Source organism: Coloeus monedula (assembly GCF_965178545.1).
Source record: "Coloeus monedula genome assembly, chromosome: Z".
Lineage (NCBI taxonomy): Eukaryota > Metazoa > Chordata > Aves > Passeriformes > Corvidae > Coloeus > Coloeus monedula.
The window spans coordinates 18503087-18525624 of NC_138822.1; the positions used below are offsets into that span (position 1 = coordinate 18503087).

General features: G+C 38.8%; 1 protein-coding gene across 5 annotated transcripts in view; it reads right to left on the reverse strand.

Moving 5' to 3' along the window:
• Window positions 1-22538, reverse strand: part of TRPM3 (transient receptor potential cation channel subfamily M member 3) — a gene marked incomplete at both ends in the record, with an annotated part of 386193 nt that overhangs the window by 46491 nt on the left and 317164 nt on the right. For 2 of the 5 annotated variants that reach the window (XM_082301542.1, XM_082301544.1), the window contains 7 exons: window positions 769-798; window positions 2176-2316; window positions 2455-2490; window positions 8862-8912; window positions 11467-11601; window positions 13402-13502; window positions 21443-21515. In XM_082301542.1, coding sequence (XP_082157668.1) covers window positions 769-798; window positions 2176-2316; window positions 2455-2490; window positions 8862-8912; window positions 11467-11601; window positions 13402-13502; window positions 21443-21515 — 567 coding nt within the window. The remainder of the gene's footprint in view (window positions 1-768; window positions 799-2175; window positions 2317-2454; window positions 2491-8861; window positions 8913-11466; window positions 11602-13401; window positions 13503-21442; window positions 21516-22538) is intronic. The other 3 variants (XM_082301543.1, XM_082301546.1, XM_082301545.1) reach the window with 3 other exon arrangements.

Consider the following 22538-nt stretch of genomic DNA (forward strand, 5'->3'; position numbering starts at 1 on the left):
AAAGCCACCACTAAAATAAAGCTAAGAGTTCACTGCAAATGTAATATCTGCTGTAATGCATCTGCCTCTTTCCACTCCAGAAAGTACACATCCAGAGAATGTTCTGATCTGCTGAAGACTCCCTCTATGCTTATTCTTGTGTTTTCTCCCTTCACCTCCTTACAAAGGTAGCAATCTGCCTTCTTTACTCCTATTCTGCATGTTTATTCCTTCTTTCTCAATCCCTTTGTTGTTTTTATTGCCTTCAGTTTCTTTCCTATTTTAGGCTTTTTCTTTTATCATCTGAGCCGACCTATTCTGTCCCATGTCTATGGATAGCAAAATGAAAGTTGTTGTATAAAATAAACAAACATGAAAATACTACTGTCCCCTTCAAACACTGGCGTAGCCAATAGGGCCAATAAAACTGAGATAACTTCGGCCTACATGAAGATTTCTGCATCATTCTCTGCAAGTGTTTAATTTCTCTGAACACGTTTTAAAGTTAGATGCTATCTGACTGAAATTCTGCTTGTCCTGCCAGACTGAAACATTTTGTTTAATCCTCATGAAAAAAAAATCCATAGGTGGGCTAGAGCGCTCTTTTTCCTTATCTATCTCCTGGACTTTTATTAAGAAATGTTTCTTAATCTGTCCCTTGTGTAAACATGCTATCTGGACGAAAAATACAATTTATGCTTTCATTACAGTGAATTTAAACATTATCTGGATATAGTTTATATTTGTCAAAGAAGGAAAAGACTTCAAGATTTGTCACAGGTTGCCTACCTCCATTCCCAACAGCTTCAGGGCTTTAGGCTGTACAAAAAAAAGTTAGAAATATGTTATTTCTCACTGAATAGTGATGAAAAGCTGCAACTATTTGTATATACAAATGCATGTAGAGTGACGAAAAATATACAATATAATATAGATAATATATACATAATGTAATATAATGTAGTATTTTATATATATACATATACCTCCCCCACACCCCCCCTCCCACTCCCCCAATCAAATAATTACATATATGTAGTTATTTCAAACTTGAGTTTGACATTATTTCACCAAAACCACAACATAAGACATACATTTGGATTCAGGTACAAATTACATCTGGTTAGGGCCTGTTCTAGCAAGAAAGTGATAGGGACCACTGATAAGGCATGAATGGATTTCTCTGGCGTACAACAGTGTTTTGGCCACTACCCTGGAACACTTTTATTGGCTGTTGTGGTGCTGCTCTGAGTGTTGGTTCAGCATTGGTGAAATCATTACTCAAATGCTTTTCTCAATGGAGTGACTATGGGAAGGAAGTCTCTCCCAGCAGCTACAATCATTTCCCTTTCAAATGTGAAGTGTCAAAGCAAAAGGACACAAACCCGTTTCAGGCAGCCGTCTACAACCATTTCACAGAGCTGTTGCTATTGATAGCTCTTATTACTAGATTCAGTGCTCTGCATTGCTAAAATCTGAAATGCGAGGCAAAAATAGACAAAGAAGGAGCTACTAATCTTACTGGGAGGAGCCGAACAGACTTCTACTCATGCTGGATTGGTTCAGCGGTAATAAGGATGCCAATAAACAGCTTTTGTGTTTTAGAAAGACCTTACTTTGTATTCACAGTGTTATAATTCATCAAAAGTGGAACCCACAAAAATACTTAACAGTGGTTTTGCCATGAGCCCAATGACTGCTGGAGCCACATCCAAAAAAATTAATTAAGTTTTGAGTTATGGGTTTCTTTGCCCTGAAATCTTCACATCACAATCAGGAGATGAGCCGTAAGATAGGAAATGCATCTAACAATGCTCAAGTTCTTCAAGTGTAACTCAGGAGTTAGAATTATACTATCATTTGTGCAGGTCAACAACTTGTCTTTTAAAAGCTGTGAATACTCATAATTACAGATTTTAGAGTCAGAGGAGACTGTTTTATGAGGAGACTGTTTTATGTGCTGGTTTCAGATGGGCAGCAGAATGCAACAATTTTTCATTAAATTAATAAAAACCATAGCTTGTGATTGGCTTGTGATGCATTATGGTGAGATAACTGCAATGTACATAATGGAAATCAATCTGTAGAATGAAGAGCATGTACATTGGACCCCACCAGTCTGGAAGCATGTAAGAAGCTATGGTAATCCCTACCAGTTGGTACAGTCATGAGGATGGAAAATAACTTGTTTCTTACCCTCTTGGGCCCGAACAAGTTGTGGTACAGTGTTCTGAACCGCTTTCGGGTGTAATTGCAGCGATATGCTCCTCCCATCAGGTACTCTATCACCAATCCAATATCAATCAGACTTATCCGATAATCAGGAGGTAAGTTTCCCTGCAAGGAAAATAGGGATGGTGGGAGAAAAAAAGCTTATTACTGGCATTGTTAAATATACTTTATAATGGTTTTAGAATAAAACAAATTAAATAGGTAAAAGCAGGAATTTATTATTATGCTGGTTAATTAATTCACCTTAAAATAGATCCAACCGAAACCTGGATATTCTCGCTTGGAAAGAAGACATAAGTTAAATAAGGTGAAGAACTTGTTGGAAGTAACAGAAGATAACGTCAGTACACAGTACTCATATTCTTCAGCTGGGAAAACAAGGAACATGACTGCAGAAACAAAAACATGAGGATCGACACACTTGAAAAGTCAGGCACAGTTGCTGGACTCTAATTCTCCAAGACAGCACCTTTTCTGCAGCAGTTACCCACAACTTGTCCCGGCATCTCACATCTTTGCTGGCATCTCTCTGGACTGCCTCATCTGAACTGCCAAGGCATGGTGAAATGACATAATGCAGCATCTTTTGTGGACATGGGACCAGCTCCTTCCCATTCTGCAGTGTTTCCTTCCCATGTTCCAGGAAAGACAGTGCAGGAGGAGTGGTGTTACAACTCTAGAGGACTTACACAGTACATGAGCTACTATTATCGCTAGTTTCTAGGGGCTAGGAGAGTCTATTAGCACTCAGTCTTGGAGTTATGTTCAAGGAATACACACCTCTGTGTTAGTTTCACACCGAGAATGAGGAAAGCATCTGTATGTACGGAAGTTGTAATAAACAAAATATCTGTGGCTAATTATTTTGGGGTTTGTCTATGAAGAAAACTACAGGCCTAGCAATTTTTCCAGATATTTCCTACTTGAGTTCCTGACATATATTACTAAAAGCCCCTTTAAACATATAATCTAATTACGTAATTTCCAGCAGAGCCATGGAGATTGTCTCACAAGAAATGAACTGAGTTTGTGGCAAGGGTCATTAGCAGGATCCTGGAAAAGATGCCTAAATACTTGTCCTTCCATTTCTTTTCCTTTCTTATCCTCTGTTAGATATTCTTATATATCTATGTTTATGTATATGTATATGATGTCTTCAGCATGTACCTTTCAACCTGAAAGGAAGAAGAATGACAAATATATCCATATCTCACTGTCCTCTTAAGGTGAACTCCCCTGCACACATCCTCCTTTTCCCTCCTTCTCTTCACTGTCAAGTCTGAAAATGGCATCACTAAGGTTATGAGTTCTCCAGTACTTCTGGCTTGCAAAACTGTGAAAAAAGATTTCAGTAACAGATTGTCTCTCACTGCACATGAACTTGCTTTGAGTTAATGGGGCACATCTGTTCTCCCATTGCAGTAAACCCAATGGGGCACCTCATAGGCCAGAACAATTTCAGGCTGGGGTGCACTCACTGATGTGCCGGTCAAGTCTCTTGAGGTCTCTGGCAATGGAGGAACAAAACCCCATGTGGGCACACCTGCTCTTCTATTCCCTCCAGTGGAACTCCTCAAGGAAAACTCTGATCCCTTTACAGGAGGAAAAGGACTAACGGGAAGGGAATTAACCCAAATGAAAGTTTGCTTCCTTCTGCAACTCACTGCTTCTGAGTTGATTGGATGACAGTTCATGTTTCTGATAGCATTCCCTACCAGAAAAGAAGGCATGATTCAGCAAATTGTGAATAGATCACCTGGCTCTACAGACCTCACTAAGAAACCCTTCAGACTTACAGAACAGTCTCTGTTCTGTACGTCACTGTGCAAAATATATGACTACAAAATAAAAAGAGAAAAAGTGTAAAAAGAGATAAATTATCCTTCTGTGTACTCTGAATAGTAGCCTAGAAAAAGGGAATATTACTCCAATAAAAAATTATCTTATATAGTCAACACTGCAGAAGGACCAGAAAACTTTAACTCCTAGCTTCAAAAGTTTTCAGTGCACAGTAATAAAATTATCTAATTTTCTATAATGATGTACAGCACCAATTACAGTGAGCCTGTAGCTCTTTTTATTTGTTCATTAGAAGAAGGTCAGTAACTCAAATGGAGCAATTTTATGACTGTCATGTCTTGCTGGAAATATCTGCATGTCTGGAGATATCTGTCTGGCTTCTCTGGAGATGTGCTTATTAGATTAGAGCAGAGAAACACTAATGGAGAGCAGATGGCAACTGGTTCTACAGAAGAGAAAAAGTGGATGCAAATATCCTTCTTCCTTTTCTGCCTCAGCCATGAAGAGCAAGGCTTGTTTCCAGCCCTGCTACCACGGTACAAGCAGCACACTGAAAAAGGCTCAGGAGGGAGAGAGGGAGGCAGTGCTCTGGTGTACCACGCTCAGCAATCAGCTGGCATGCAAAGGGACAGAAAGTCAAGCAAATTTAGTGGAAAAAATTGAGCTGCCAACCATTTTTAAGTAATGTCCCCTAGCACATCCTTTTGCAGCCTTCCTAATCTTGTCTAATTTGATGGGTGGGGGAATTGCTGTGGTTTGCAGGAATGTGTATTAGCTTAGATAATTTGTACATGGTAACACATATGCTGAACAGTTTAAAGAAAAATAACAGCTAAAAATAAAATGAAAAATAAACCTAAAAATTAAATCAAAAAATTAAATTCTTCTAGGTTAGTTTGGTTGGTTTTTCTGCCAAAAATGTTCTTCTCTCTCCAGAATCTGTAAAGTGATAATTCTACTAGAACAAGGATGAAAGCATTAGCAGAAATGGGAGTTGCAGCTCCAAGGCAGGATTGTAGTTCAACAGAGTCCTTCTATCTTAAGGCCTTCACTCAAACTGAATGCTTTAATATTATTAAGTGGCAAAAAATATTTGAGCAGTTAAGAAAGAGCAAGAGGCATCAGGGTGCTACATGTGTTACAAAGGGTGAGTTCCTTTATATAGTTCTGATTTCTAATTTTTAATTAAAAATTTAGGAAAAAAAATTCCATTAGAGTAACTTTGATATAATATGCATCTAAACCTCACAGATAATATTGAAACGCTTCATTAAGAAAATTCCCAAATCCACAGCAAAAATACACATTTCATAAACATTACTTTTCCAAAGTGAGAAGCCCTAGTAAAGAAAACAGCACCATCCTTGTGAGAGGAGTTACACACATGCCAAAGCATTTGCTCTATCAGCAGACAGCTTGAACTAGCCTGGCAGTGCTAAGAACGCTTGTAAATGAAGCACAGTGGTGCAAGTGGGACAGAACTGCCCCAGGAACAAGCCAAGAACAAGAATTTGGTTGAGATAATTCTACTGCAGTCTAGATGGTAAAAGAATGACAGAGGAGAAACTTTGATTTTGAGGTAAGATAGGTGTCCTGGTTAATAATCATCTGATCTTCTAATGTTGGGGAAAACTCTTCAACGTTAATGCACTATTCTTCTCCTGAAGAAACTTCAGCTTTAAACTGTAGCTAGTCAGTTGTAGTACTTTTTTCACTTCAAGTGCATTTTTGTGTCACCAAGTATCAAACCTCTGAGTTTGCATGCTGAGGAAAAAATATTATGTCAAAATTCTGTATACTTCTAGTTTGTTCTCTGGAAATGCAGGCATACAGCAGTAGTCCAAATCTGGAAATGTAAATAATCCTGAAGTGGAATTGAGATCTGTTAATTACATACAACTTTTTGCATAAGAGAAAAAAATTCCATCTGTTAATTTCTACTGATCTTCATCATCTAGTTGAGGCAGGGAGGGATTTTTATTTTTTTTTTTAATTTGTAGAGGGCAACCTCCACTTGCAGACAGGGTGTCCAGCACAGCCACTTTCTGATTCCTTCTGCTTAGCCTGGGTACGGTCAATGGAAGGAAGCCAAACTTACATGTTAAATTCTGGACTTTTGACAGGAGATGTCAAAGTGGCCATGAGGCAAAAAATGGAGGCAGTTTGGTCCCACTATGTACTTACGGAACTGAGAGGACTGAAAGGTGATATGAGGCAGAGTCATTATATCATAATTTGTCTTGTTAATACATGCAAAATATATGCACATTTTGATTACTGTAAATTCTTTAAGATTGTGCCTCCAGGCCTTTACAATATGCTGCCTAGGCTATCAGTCTTCACAGCAGTATTTAGAAATCCAAAGGGAAAATATACTGTTGTGTGGGAAAATAATATGTGTGAGTCCATGTATTTGCTTGTGCATGTGTGTCTACAGGCTGCCACAAAGAGAATGTGATAGTGTGACTTCCGTTGTTCTAATTATTTGCTTTATGAAGCAGGCAAGATTGTCTTTCAAACAAAACAAAACAAAACAAAACAAAACAAAACAAAACAAAACCAAACAAAAGAAAACACAGCAAAACAAAATACCATCCTATTGATTTATACAGCTATATAGTACAATAGTAGTAAATTACTGCTTCTATGATTTTTAAGCATCCATTTTCTATCTGAGAATCCACAATGATCCAGATGCAAATAATTTTTTTTAGCATACACCGTTTTAAATAGTGCAGGTTTTAAAATTGAGATGTATGTGTAAAAGCACAGTGTGCTTTTCATATTGTGTATTTCATATTGATTAGGTGCTGCCTCAAGCTGATGTATGACATACTTTTGTATTTATATTCTGTGATGCTGTAATTAAATCCAAGAGGCTAGGTATATGGCATCAAAATATACATAAACTCAAAAAATTAGCATCAGCAGAATGGTCTGTCTGTTTTTTTATGCATGCTGGGCCATCTAACTGTCAAATGGTGATGTGTCGATTCAGAAGTTATTTCCAAGGAGGTGTTTTCATTTAAACTGTTGTCGGATCTGCTGACTGATTTATGGCTTGGTTGACTGGTAAGGGATCTGCTCCACTGGCAGGGCTGTGGGGAGCTGTCACTTCTCCCTGTGAACCATGGCTGTTCCTCATCACTGACAAAATGAGAAATACGGACCCAGAGGTGCAGTTTTTTTCCTGAAGGTGCTAAAGAGCTGCACCAGCCTGTCTACTTTTAAAGTCTTCACCTATGCTCATAAAACTGATTCAATGTAGTTGGAATTACTGAAGATTTTAGATATGCTCAGAGGAAAGAAAGATAAATTTAAGGAAAGATAACCATCACCTAATATTTAGAAGTCAATGTGGAACAAATAATGTCATCAAATATAGGGTAAGTTTATTTATTGTCTATCAATATACGTCTGTGAGTACAGATCATCTTTGACTACCCTGAAGCCTTTTTTTTCCAAGAGTTTCTTCAAAAATACGTATTTAGTTAGAGGCTCAGAAAAAAGATTGATACTACTTATTTACTCAACATACAATTTGCTATGCCTTTGAAAAAGGACGTGGAAAGGTGATTCTGGGGGAGAGAAGGAGTTTGGAAAGGTAAATACTTTAAATTAGAAGAAAGATGATGCTTGTTTCAAATACATAAGAGTTACATAAATGACTGCGTTTTTAGTAAAAAAAATATTCTGGAAACCTGGGCTTCAAGAGCAGTATCCATTCTAAATATATTCTAGCTTTACTCTGCTCATTCCAAGGGGATTTGTTGTGCATGGTTTCTTCTGTAGGTGTTTCAAACTTTTCAATGGTCACTCAAAATTGGACGATGGTGACGCCATTTAACAGACTAACCAAAGAATACCACCAGAACCTTCCTAAACATGCTACTGACTATTCTGTAGAATTACTTAATAAAAAGATGCTCTATGACACATTGCCACTCTCCTCCCTTAGCTGACTTCAGTTCTGTTCAGCTGTCACTGACAGAAGAAACCACTAAAACCTGTGCTCTTAGAAAAAATGTCCTCTCCTTTTAAAATTTTCTATCTAGTCCCATGTACAGAAATATCCTTTCTCAAGTATGGTACCCTTGAGGTCTGACTTACATAATGTGCAAGGTTGTAATCTGCACATACTTTGGGAGAATATTCAAGCTGATGAGGTTGTTTGCAGACTCAATCTCCTTACTTGATCCATATATTTAAAGGATAAGGGATTTCAATTCATTGCAGCTGCTGTAACATTTTTAATCCTGAGCACATTGGTAAAGGTATTTGGTATTTCCTTTCTGCCACTATACCTTTCAGTGTTTCTGTCCTGCTCTCCTAATGGATTTTTATAATTCAAGGCTCTTGAAATTAACATGATAAGGGTCAGGGGAAAGTAGCACTACTCATTTTTTGTATTTCTGCTGAGGAAGACAGCTACAACGTACCACACAATACAGAATGAGGAACTGTTTAAACAAGGCAGGATCCAGCACACAGGTAACAGCTATTTTACAGGCTTGGAAGTAAACTAACAACACAGAAAGTAGCTTTAATAACAGTTGCAGGTATGGAAAAATACAAATAACAGCATAAATCCACACAGTATGTAAGAGCCTACAATTATGGCAGCAGACACACTATTACTCAAGCATCTAAAACCACAGAGAAAGCAAGCCAAATAACTTGCTAATTGTGCTTAGTATGCAAAAAGTTCATATTTGGAGCACACAAACAGGACACTCTGTACTGGCAGGAAGGAGAAGGCTCTGACTGAAAGCTCATGCAAAACTGAGACTGTATCTAGCTACAAAAAAGCAATGGCATTATTTTCAACCTACCGTCTGTTGGGCTCTTACCTTTTTGACATCCCTGACTAGATGATGCAGAGTATTGGATGGTCCATGTCTCTGCAAAGGACAAATGAAGAAGAAAAAAATAGTTTGCACAAAATGTAAATGTTAGGATAACTTTCTCACCTTAGTAGTTTAGAAATCAGGCAGCTGAGAGAACTTAAATTGTGCAGTGCTATCAATTAAAAAAACACAAAACAATTACAAGAGCATTATTTCACCTGAACCCACTTTTGTAGAAAACTCTACCATAAGAAAACCCTAAGAACTACTGTATTGGATGAAAACTGAAGTCCTGTGTACCAGGTTAGGCTTGGAAAAGCCAGGAGCACAGCACAACATGCACAACCTCTGGGAAAGAACAGACAGAAAACCAGCTGCTTTAGTCTCAGCACTTCCTGCACACTTCCATCACTGACGGCTCAGAGAGACTGAGCCTGGCATTGAGCCTGTCTCATCTGAAAGCCACTGTCCGTGAATGCACATGTATGTGAATGCAGCATGCACAGTGTGTGAATTTGTCCAATCTTCTTTTGACTCCAGCTGGCATTGCAAAAATATTCTGAAGAGGAACACCGCAATTTCAATTTTATTATTATTATTGTTGTTGTTGTTGTTTTTATATCTTAATTTATTTTCTGCTTTGTTTTTGACTGTTGCTGATATTTTAAGAGACTTTTATGAGAGGTCTTCTTGGTCGTAGCTGATGATGGATGAGATCATTGCACGTGTGTAGAGTCGATGTTTCCATACGTGCATTGCTCTGCACTTCTCAACAGTTATTTTTACATAAACCCATCTCTGAGCATGATGAGACTTACCTGTGATTCTTCATATGCTGCTTCAGATTTTCCTACCCTGAGTGATTCTAAATCATCTGTGAACATTATTGTCTCTTCTGTAGGTACCATTTTTCAGATCTTATATAAACAAGCTGAACAGCTGTGGTCCCAGGACAGGGTCTTCTTCAATGACCCTGGTCATAATGTCCTTCTGTGGTGAAAACAGACCATGTATTCCTTCTCTCTGTTTTCTAACATTCAAGTAGTTTTTAAACCAAAAGTGTCCCTGATCTTCTATGCCATGGCTATACTTCTTTAGTAGCCTTTGAAGCTTTAAAATATTGTCAAACAGTTTTGCAAGAAAAAAAGGGGACCAAGTACAACATCCTTATTCTCCTGCATGTTGATTGCAGAAATGGTAATAGATTTCTAAGGCTTAAAATTTTCCTACAGAAGCTGGGTAAACTCTTTGTTGACATAAAATTGATTCCCTTGTCTGTGAATTCTATAATTTGTCCTATTTTTACAAATTTGCCATGGCAGAGGTAAGATTCAATGGTCTGTAGCTTTACAGGCCACTCCTAGGTCTCATGCTGAAATATGGTGTTTTTTAACTGGCCTTGTGATTTTTCTGGTGCTAAGGCTACTATGGATGCATTTGATCATATATTATAATTGGTAGTTTAGGCATTTCACAGCCCGGATCTTTCAGAATTTGTGCATGAAAAAATTTATGCTGATTTCTATAGCAATAACTTAGTTCAATTTTGTAGCTCTAGAACTGAAGACTTCCCTCAAACTTATTCCCTGTAAAAGCTGGCTTTAGTACAAGAACTACACTGCTTATCCCTGTTGCAAGAAAGCTCACAGGCATTCTGTTCTTAATACCTGGGTGCTAGTCCATAGGCAAAGTGTAAGCTGATCAAAGATCAGATGGGAATTTGTCTCTAGGGTGACATGGATACCTGTTTCTCTACATTTTGCCCAAATCTAATGAATTCTTTTCATGTTTGATATTTTTGCAAGACTGACTTCTGGTCACCATCAGTGTGCAACACCTCTGGATAACAGCCCAGTGTGGCAGCTTGCGACGGCAAGGGCTTTGAACAACCTGGCAGAAGAAAAACTTTTTGAAAAGAGATACACTCATATCACAGACTTTCTCCAACACACAAAACTGGGAATTCTAAGAACTAGACAGTGCTTTAAGACTTTTTTCATAACACATAGGAAGTCTGAACTTTCTAAACTACGACCTAAGTTGGGTGAATGCTGGAATGTGTTTTGCATTTGAGAATTCAGAAGCAAACTGAACTTGTGCAGTTTTATATTCATTTTAATGGCAAGGATTAAAAACCTGAAAACAGGTTTTTAAAAGTCGAAGGTATAATTTTTGGAACACTCAGTGAGGGCATGGGAAAGTCCTTCACTATAACAGAGACTGATTAAGAGTTGGATGATTTTTCTGAAACCATATTGTCAGGAGTCATATAACACCATTGTATGGTCCTAACTTGCCAGTTAGTGTCTTCCAGCCAATGCTACCTGCCTAAATCTTAGGCTTGTCATTGGAATTACAATGACAAGCAATTAGCTGGTACTGTGTGAGGCTTAGTTCATGTCTTACAAAATCCATACAGCAGATTATGTGGGCAAGACACAACACGTTACATTATATGAGAGACAAGCAAGAGAGACAATATGGACTACTGAAAAATTTCTGCAGCAGGTGTTGACTGCTTTGTGCATCATCATCATGTCATCACAATACAAGTGGGAGCTAGAACAGTGAATATAGAGACAGAAAATTTGCCTTAGGCTGGCCCTACCGTATTGTACAGTTCCTCTAGCCGGGAGATGGTGAGAAAACGATGCATGCTTACTCCATTTTCTATGAGTAATTTCACAAAATCCACTCTGTCCAACACCAGTGCATCCAGCATTGCTTGCTCAAGGGAGCCCACCTGCAAAGCAAGTGATTAATTGAAGCTGTTCCTGGGCGTGGCAGGCTGCATCCAGCTGGTTCAGTCACTCTAGCACAAGCAGGGAATCCTGACAAAATTCTGAGGGCTGCTCTTCTATGCTTGAAATGGGATAATCACAGTTTTAATCTGTAACAGCTTTTTCTGACTCAGGGCTGCATTTCAAAAATTAATATCAGAGTGCTAGTTAACATACTCTAGGAAAAACAGATTAGGACAAAGGAACTGGAACCCAGACTGGTGACCACATCTCCACCCTATTCACCATGTCATTATTATTGCTATTTCTTTTCCTGTCAAACATTTTATTTGTATTGGATTTATTTGTTATGTGCACACAAAATCACTTTAGTTCTGTTTTTTCTAGAGTTTTCTTTTGTTTGTGGTGTGGAAACTCAGGGAAATTTGAACACCCAGGAAACAGAAATAGCTTCACAATTTGCATTCCTTTGAAGGCCCAAATGCAAGAGGTCTACTCACACAAAACCCCTCCTTCTTATCTCTTGTAGGTCAGGTGGAGTTAGAATGATGAGAAATTACCTCATCCTTCCAGCTTTTAGCTTGCAAAATTATTTCAGTTTGCAGAATTTATGCAAATTTTTGCTATGATGTGGTGATGAAGAGATAACAGTAAGGCCAGTTTAGTGCCATTAAAATCCCTCTTATGTTTTGACATACATGTCAAAATGATACAATGCACAATATCATAGACATAGTCCTGTTCACTCCATAACTGCAAAGGCGAGGATTTTTGTACTAGCTTTTATGGGCAGCAAGCTGCAGAAAGCTACATTTAAAGCAAGGATACTTAAACAGAAGCTTTTCCCATTGTTATAATTTTTCCAGAGGGAATTTTAAATGCTCATGTAATGACAGCATGTGAGATTTTAATGACAGTGATGAAACAAGTGTCACAGTAATGACTATTGTGGTCCCATTGAAACTTCTGAGACAAGATAAGTTGGGCTTTAAGGAGATAAAGGTAAAGATCGAGGCTTTCTGGTTTTTTTTTTTCTGGGTGACTTCTGTCCCTGTAAAAGCTGCAGCACAATCTGGGAGTTGACTCCTCCTCCTCTGCCTGACACAGTGTTCAATAGCCCCTCCATTTACAGCCCTACCATTCCTGAAGAGAATCTATGCCCCTGGTCCTCCCTGGGAATGGTGTTAGCTGGGGAGCAACTGGAGCACAGAATAGGACAGATATAGAGCAGGCAGATAGATGCAAAACAGCAGTGGGCACAAACTTAACACCACCTGAGGTCTGGAGCCACAGCCCATCTGCAGCGACACTGCTGATCAGCTCCTGCAGTCTACCTGACTTCCAACATCTGTGTGGCATATTTTTATGCCAAATCATAACCTTAAATTCAGTATTTGCATACAAAAGCATGCTGCTTGAAGAGAAAAAAGACGCTTTGACTTTCCTTGAATTTATAGCCTAGCACTAAAACACGGCTGTACACTTGTTTTTCTCAGATTGCAGAATCATGCTTGGTGGTATAAATCTGGTACTTCCCGTTTTTTTCAGAGGTATGGTTTTCTACTCTTAAGGCATCGCTAGATGTCACCATTTCTTTAGACAACAGAACACATTACCATCTCTGCAACTGTGTCTGCCTTCAGCAGCTGTGATTGGGAGCCATGTGTTTGGCAGGACCCGGTGTGTTTTAAGCCACACTAAAGCCACCACTGCCAACAGAATGGATTTAATACTCTGGAGGGTTCAAAGCGTTTTCAACAGAAGATGCTGTGTATATATATATATATATATATATACTGTACCGGCCACTGTTGCCCATAAATAAAGATCTGACTGCGGGCGATGTCTACTCTGTTCCAGGCTAGTGCTAGGCTCAGCTGGTCGGGAGCAGATGCGTTAGCTCCTGTGTATACAGACAGGGGTGCAGGGAGAAAAAAGAAACAAGACATTACGCTCATAATTCCATGGTAATTCCTCTTCTTGAAAAGTCTTACAGATGTCCATGTCATTTCTGCAGCTGATCTCATACTAAAACAAAACCAAACTGTCCATTGCACCTGTAAAAAAAATTGGTTCTCAAATCTGGATGTGTGGTTCTCAGATTGTCTTCTAAACATTAATTATTTCCTCATATTCCCCTTCAATATACAGCAGATACTGGTGATATCAGAAGAGGGAATTCGTGGTGGACTAAACTGGTTTCCCTCCTATTGGATAGGAAGCAAGAGAACAAGCCAGGATACAGATGGAGCTGCAGGAATACACACACCCCCACACATATCACTGAGAGCGCACACACACACACACACGTGCCTCTAGCAATTACAAGTAGATTCAACTCTTACAGACACCCCTCATTTCAGTAGTTGTGCTTTTTTTGGCACCTTATGCATTCCAGCTTGGTAAGAAGCATAGAATTTCTCCCCCGTTTGTACTGAGGGGTCTTGGTAGGACAAATTTCCCTTCACATATGAAATATCCAACTAAGAAAGCATTCTATAAAGCTGGTGTCAAGGTATAATACATCCAAATTAAATCAGAAACTATGCGGATGATAAGATGGATTTGGAGCTGTTTGTTTTTGGAAGAGAGGGTATGTTTTTCCCTGCAGTTTTAATGGACACTGTGGGACATTCCTGTCCTGCTGTGCTTTTTTAATATTTCACAGTTCTCAGCTGATTTGCAATAATAAAACAGCATTTGTGCTTCAGTGTCACAGGGAGAGCTGGCCTGAATGAACTAATCCACCAAATAAATAAAGGGCCCTTTGACTTTTAACTACATATCTGCTTGCAGTGGTTAGGTGATTGTATAAAGGCTTATTTTTTAAAGAACTCATACCTCTACTGGTACTGTGTCTTTATTAATTCTTATACTGATATAATGGAGTGAGCATAAATAACAGCTTTTCATTACTTCAAAGCATTTCTGTCCCCATTTCTGTGCTATTCAAACCCACGTCCTCCAGTTGAAAGTGGACTCTGAAATTGAAGGCAAGGAAAACATAAAGCTGGCTGTTGAAATTCTCTATGAAGACCTTAATGAAAACCTTCATGAAGCCTAGCCTGTAGTTTAATTTCATAACTCTCAACTTTGAAGTCAGTTCACTGCTGACATTGCCAAATACTTGTCAATACCTACAGTGATTGTTTGGGAGATGGTGGATTGTGAATCATCCAAATCACATTCATACAGAAATGAGCTCAGATAAAAAGGTGAACAATGCAGGAACAAAACAGAATTGAAACAAATAAAGAAGGAAGAAAAAAGTGAAAATATTTCTGTGACTTCTGTGGCTAAGAAGTACCAGGAATGCCCCTTTGCATAAGACACAACTTCTCATTGCTATGTGCTACAACACAGACAAAAGCTTTCACAAGAGACCTCAGGGGGAATGCCAACATCTGAAACTTCTGGAGTTTCTTACACAGGCAACACACAGCATTCAAGAACAGAAAATATTTACCTTTGGAAAAGGCAAAAATGTTGCTACATTTCAACATCCCAGGATTTATTTATAAAAACAGAAAACAAAATTACCTGCAGAGAATATGATAATGTGAGTTTAACACAGAGATCAAATAATGTTCTTCCCCCTTCTGATGCAAACAAGAGATCCTCTCATCAGATCGCCCCCAACCATGTGCCTATAGGAGAAGTGAGAGCTTTAGCAGGTGCTCAGGTAAGGTTTTTGGTGAGCCATGGAGGAGGCACATGGATGAACTCTAAAACTGGGGGGCAGTGACAGTGATCCCACAGCCTGACAACATTTTGCACATGTGATGAGGGAGCTCCAGTTGCTGATTTTCCTCCCACAGCCTACAGTCTGGGTAGCCAGGGGTGCCGTCTAGTTAGAAACCATTTTGGATCAAGAGTGGATCAGGTGGACTTGGGGAGGGAAGTGGGCTACTTACACTGCCCCCACTTCAGACAGAGGTCAAGCTAAATCACTGAGGCTCCAGATGAATAACTTCTGAGCCCTAGCAGGGAGCGTTCTCCAGTTTGTGTCAACTGACCCTAGCAATCCTGGGCCTTTTCACGCTTTAGGAAAGATTCAGCTTGCAGATGAACAGAGGGTCTTCTGGTGCATTTGATCACAGGAAAGAGCAGCTGGCATAGGGCCTGCTCATCTGTTCATCAAAATTGTTTTGTTTGGGCATGCTCATTGCTGCAAATACTGAGCAGAGGGGAAAGCAAGCCGTGGTCCAGCCTGTGTCCTTCCCATCTCCCTTCACTGTGCTTAAGGCTGCCAGCAGTGGCCAAGCTTTCCTGTGGGTGCATGTGCAGTCCCAGAGCTGATGCTCTTCTCAGTGCTTGTTGCCATGATGTTTGATTTCATTGTCTCACAGAGCACTGCAGATATCTGGCAGTCAAAGGGCATGTGTGGTTTCTCAAGGGGATGCTGTACTCCACGTCTGAACCAGTCTATCAGCTAGGGTGTAGACTGGGAAGTACAGGTGTGCATGCTGGGACTCTGGTGCATTTGGTGGGATGGGTGCTTCCACAGTAAAGTTTCTTGCTGGAAAGCCCTTGCTTCCTTCTCCTCTTTCCTGTCTTCCTTGAGGTGTTTTCAGGTGAATGTGGATAACACTGATGTTACTTAGGAGGAGAAGGAAAATCAAAGCTATAAATGTTTGTACAGAGCAGCATACGGGCTGTGGATGCCTTTTACTTGATTTTATTCCAGGATAGAACTGATGGCCTTTGTCTCACATGAAAAAGGAAGTATTCGGTAGGTGGAATTTTACCCAGTATTAAGAAGTATGAATGTTTCCACTCATACATGGAAAAATTCCCAGAAAAAACAGGAGATGGCCTTCTTAAGATACTGTCTCCTTTCAATCATTTCCTTGACTGCATTCAGTGCCATAGAACATGGATTTGAGTCAGTAGGAAGAATCCAAAAAGTGATCTTTCTGGGGATGCATCTCACTCATGAGCATCACTTTAGTGCAACCAAATCAAAGCCAAAGATATTTGGGAAACAAAGAAATAAGGTAGAGTAAATAACCTATTGTACTGCATTATTTTAATTACCATATCATACTTATTGCATTATATAATGTTTTAAGTAATATGACCAATGTCTCTATAATATTTACTCTAGTAAATTCTAGTGTCTGGCTGATTGTAGGTTATGTTCCTCAAAAGAATGTTTTAAGTCTATGACAGCATCTGTATTGTGACCCCTCCTTTCATCTGCTCCTAGAAGAAAAGTTGCTTTTGGGATGCAATTCATTGTTTTGGCAGTACTTGGTATAGATATCTCTGGATATAGATAGACTGCTGGGACAGCAGTTAGTTCATGCAGATGTTAATTTTCTGTTCTTAGGCTGCCACCTAGGACTGCTTGGGTATCTTGCATAGACTCTTCTGGTAAAAAGTCACATTCTCTACTCAATATCTTGGACCAAAAATGCAATACTCCTTGGTGATAAAGCCTGGGACCATAAACTCAACGCTGTATCTTTGGTGAGCCTGGGTACACATCAGACAATAAGTGTTGTGCACTTGCAGGATTACTGAAGAGCTTTTATATACTTATTACTACAGGCTTTAATATACTGGCTAAAGCTTACTGTGACCAACATAAACCCCTGAAGGACTCTTCTGGAATAGCCTATGATCTTGGTGCTCAGGAATCTGGAAAGCTGAAATGACACAAAACTGATCTACCTAGACAGAAATTGTTGTGGGACACTCATTTCCAAAGTGCACCCAAGCATGTCAGTGTCCTCTCTGAATCATCATCTAAAAAAAAGAAATAGAATCCTAATTAACTTTTTGCTCTGTGTCTCAGCAGGTCTGATGCTGTCTTCTGTTTCAGCAGCTCTTTGGTGCAAAGGCTGTGTTTCCACAGCATTTGCTACAAGAATCATCTTGGCATTTAAGAAGCCAATTGATAATATAAAAGCAGACAGCAAAAACAGCTATAGGTGCACTAACCATGTATCTGACCTAACTCTGAAACCTTTTTGTGCCTGTGATTTCATGACTGGCAGACTATCCCAGACCATCTGATACTACATGATGGCTGTTCAGTGAGCATGAATCATGATTTACTCACAGGCTGGAAAGTATGCAGAGACATTACCTCTGCTTTAGCCTCATCTCAGAGGGTTACATGGCAGTAATATCACTACATGCTCATACCACAGAGCACTTCTTTCCCAGTGCTGACAATAGCACTGGCGAGGCTTCTGGAGCACCATCTGAGCCATGGCTGGTGCTAGTCTGCTCCAGACATTGCAACAGCTTCGTGAACTAGGATCTTTGATGCCACTTCAAAACAAGTACTTTTTTAGAACATCTCCATATGCCGTCTTTAACTTCCCTGTCATATGCCTTCTGCTTTGCTAGCAGCTGCAAAAGGACAAAATCCATTACAATGTGAGTTCCAACTGTTCAAGTTAAGAGAGCACAAACAGTTAAACTGTATTGATAAACTTGCCTGCTAAAACTCATGCCTTTGGAAACTTACTTCCCACATTTGTGTCTCTCAACATTTAAAAAAAAAAAAAAAAAGCATTTGCAAACCATATGCTGTTGTGACATCCATGAAATGTAAATTGATAACCAGTTTGGATGCCATTCTGTAGTTTATTGAAGACCACTTCCAAGAAAGACAGATCTTGCTGACAAGATTAAACAAGTGAAAACAAACAAGGAAATAATATGCGGTGCTGAGTTTGGGGCTTGTGGAATATGCTGCCCAGGAAAGCTCCTGAATTGGCAGTGTGTCTGGTGTGGGTTTAAAAAGAGATTAGTTCATCACAACTTTTACACAGCAAGTAGGAAATGATACTTTGTGTTTCCAAACCCTTGTCCCCCTCCACCCTGACCAAATCACTCGCACCAGGGTGGGATGGGTCATTAGCTGATATGTTCCTCTTGCACTATCAAGAGCTGCAAATTCCTCATCAGGAAGACTGAGAAAAAGTTACTGGTAATCACTCACCAGTTTCATACATTGTGCTGCCCCTTTTTTCACACAGTACTGAACAGTAGGAAGACTAAATTAATTCTAAAATCTAAATTTATGAATTTCAAGGTAACTCAGACCCAGGCTTCAAATCTCCTTACTTACTTTACTTATTATAATTATTACTTTTCTTTAATTTTAGAGACAGGCAACTGTGGAAAGTAAGTTTCCAATGGCATGAAAATTCCAACACCATGTAAATTCCAACAGCATAAAAAAATAATTTAAATTTATTTTACTTATTACAAATAAATTATTTATTAAGAATCAATAGACAAGTGGTTCAGCATTGCTACCTTAGACTTTGATGAAAAACCCAAGTATCCATCAGGCTAATGAAGTACATTTACAGAAAGTCAGTATTTCTTTCAAAGTGGGCCAGAACACTTGTACAAGGACATGGTGTAAATAAGGACAACTGACTTGGCCGAGACAACAGATCTCATCTTTGCACATATTTGTTAAATGCCTTGTGATCAGGAGGCTTCTATGGACCAGAGGCACCTGGTGAATCTGATCTTCACTGAATACCTTCATAATCAGAAAGTCCTGAGGAGCAGGGAAGATGAGGTGTAAGTCTTAGTTTGCCTGGCTCTTTCTCGAGCAAGAAACAAGTGCTGCTGCCATCAGCAGATTTTCAAATCAAGATTCTCAGACAAGCATGAAAGGAGATGTCAAAAGTACTTACACAGATCCAGGCACTTCCTGAGCTAAAAAAACGTCCTTATGATGACTTGCACCCTTAACATGAAGAGGAAAGGTAATTTTATTTTACTAAGGGGCCAACAGCACCAATTAGGCACAGCAAAATGGATATTTCAGATCAGGGAAGACTACTCATATACTGAGACTGCAACCTCAAAACAGTTGCTCATGTAAATACTGCAAAAGAACATTTCAAATAGAAAACAATCCCTCACAGGCCTGTGATTTATTTTCTTCAGCTTCCAAGAGCCAGTTTTCAGAAGACTCCAGGGATCTATGTTGGGATACAGACCTTGAAAATACATCTAGAAAAAGTGGAATTACAACTCTAAGACATTCTTTGCCTTATCAATAGAAAACGAGCAGTACTTCCAGGGATTGTCTTAAGAATAAATGTGAAGAGAATAACTTCACACTGAGGACAATAAAAGATTCAGTTATATTTAAGATAAAAATGAAACCTGAAATTATATTATTTCCAAGGGACCAAAAAGAGAAATTTGGTGATGGATGCAATTCTTGATCCTTGTTTTGAATTGATTTATTTTTTCTTTTGTCACCTTGGTTTGTATTTTTTCCTGTGTGAACATGTTCCAAATGCCATGAGGTTTAATTATGTAAGTAGTTAAAACACACCTCAAACTAGTAGCAGCAAAATAGTCATGCTACCTGCAGGACAAACAACTGGTATCTTGATTGAAATTATCTAAAAAAGTGGAGAAAGCAATACTACAGAAACCTAAAGAAACAAAAACTACCGAAGCAAAGTAACTCTAGCTCATTTCCTTTGTTGATAGCTGTCAGCTTTCAATGATAGTTTTGAAGTGGCCAGCGCTAGTTTACTTTTCTTCTTCATACTTTTGCTTTAAATGTTTGAAGTGAAACTTTTAAAATGGGATTAAAAATCACGCAGAAGGTAAAATGCTACTTTGCATGGCTAGATGAAAGTTACTCAGGCCTGCTCTCTTCACACAGCTTTTGTGAGCGTGAACAGGAAGAAACTGAGAAGAAAACGAATCCCTGAAACATACAGGAGTAGGTCCCATTACCTTTTGAATATCCAATAAATCTATTATATTTTCTGCTGTGACTCAAATTCAGGTCTGCCACACCTGTACTATCTTATTCAGGTGTGGGGGTGGCAATACCATGCTGACAGCTAATATCAAAGAGCCTCATGAAGCGTAACTTTTCCCAGTCACCTTTGGAAGTCCATTCCCTTACGTTTCTCTGGCTGGACTTTAAATTTGTTTGGTATGTCTTATTCTCTGTTTTTTTAAATCAGCATAGTATTACACAGCATAAACCAGTCTAGACAGAAAAAAATGACCCTGGTGACTGATAAATGCAGTTTGTGAAAATCCCTTTTTGGGGAATACCATTCAAATGGAGGGCTAGAACCTCCCAGTTCTTGTTTAGTAGAGTTATCCTTCATTTGGAAAGTTCAATGTGCTTCAGAGCCTTCAAAATCTCACTTGTTTCTGTATTTGTAAGCAGATACTAAAGTACTAGATAATATAATATTTTGAAGGAAGCTAAGCTAAATGGCATGTTTGCAAGACCAGGGTCTATAATGACCTGTAGCAACAACAAATTTATTTTAAGACAACCTTTTAAGGGCATAAATGCCACCTGTAATGGCTTAGGAAGATGTAGCAACCAGCCAAGTTTAAGACAAAAAGTCCAACCACTCCAATAGCTGAGTTCTTAACTCTGCAAGTGGAGGCTGAAAGGAGCCTCACACTATTTCCAGACTTTCCTAGGAATGACTACAGGTAACATTTTACTTTGACAATAGAGCCAGCTTTATCTAAACGGAAGTTCTAGCTACCAAGGCAATCTGAGAAGTTCTTTGGCTGTCTTCTTGTGAATACTAATCTTCTCAAGTAACTGGTGTGGGGGTCACCACCGATGTTTCTTGTGACACATTAGTGATTGTGGGTGGGAAACAAAAATTCTGAAAGGAAAAGCAGTAGCTATTTAAACATTAAAGAAAGAGCTGGATTTGTATAAAGCAGTTAGAGAAAGATGCAAAAATTCAGTTTCACAGTATAGGTTTACCATCTTGATAGATTCTGTCAATAAATGCAGGTTTCAGTACATCAGAGACACAAACTGGATTGATATAGACTCACTGTGGAGTTTAACTCTTTTACCTTTTAGTAGTGCTGTCAGGATAGCTAAGTCAATATCCTGGTGTCCTTCTGATCCCATGCGAAAAACTGTGATCTGCAATGTTAAAAGACAATACAATTATTGAAACCAGGGTAATTAAAAAAAAACAACTTAAATCAGGGCAGCGTGACTTGAATCTTAAAATGTCCTGATGGCTATGAGATAATCTTTATTCACTTTATGAGAAGTTTATTAAATAGGATTAACATACAGTATTTTTTGTGACATAAAATTTGATAAGATAGAAATTGTATTAATGATCATATGGAAAAAAGGTGTTCAGTGTCACAGGGTGAAATTGGAGATGAAGAAATGTTCTTGTATTAGAGTGACACTAGACTTAAATGCTCCCAATAGATTACAAGGAAGATTTAGGTATATTATGAGTGTGGACCTAACTGATGGCATATGGCACAGAACAGATATTTTCAAGTGATATTAGAAACCTCTAAACCCTATATAGGAGAGAGTTAGATAAATAATCTAAGAATTATGTTTCTAACAGGTCCAGGAATGTCTTCAGCCATGTATGGTCAATGACCTATCACTCAAAGGTTTTGAGGCAGTGAGGTGAGATACACAATTCATAAATAGTAAGAATTAATATAGTGCAGCTGTTCTTTCTAGCCAGATTCACTCTTGGTTAAGACAGCACTGAAACATACAGAAGTGTAAATCCCCTTGCTCCTTTTGTTGCCATAGCAATAGCTGTTTTTGAACCTCTGGTTCTTATGAGGCAACAGAGATTGCAGTTTTTACTAGTGCCTTCCTTTACTCATGAAAACTATATAATCATTTTGATCTGAATACTTGTTATCTCTTTTTTCTTCTCTAAGTATGGACTGCCTCATTTCCTTTTTTTTTAGAGTGACACCTTTAATTAGGAATTGCATAAACATATTTTAAATTCATATTAAGCAGTGTATGTTGTTTCCATGTTCCTAGATTCCTACTCATACAGCACTGAACTGCAGCAGCATCTGATATAGAGCAAGTGTCAGGTACGTCTACCATCACAGAAGGAGATAAACAAGGTCTGAAGGACACAGCAGAACTTCAGTGATATGCTTCAGTTTG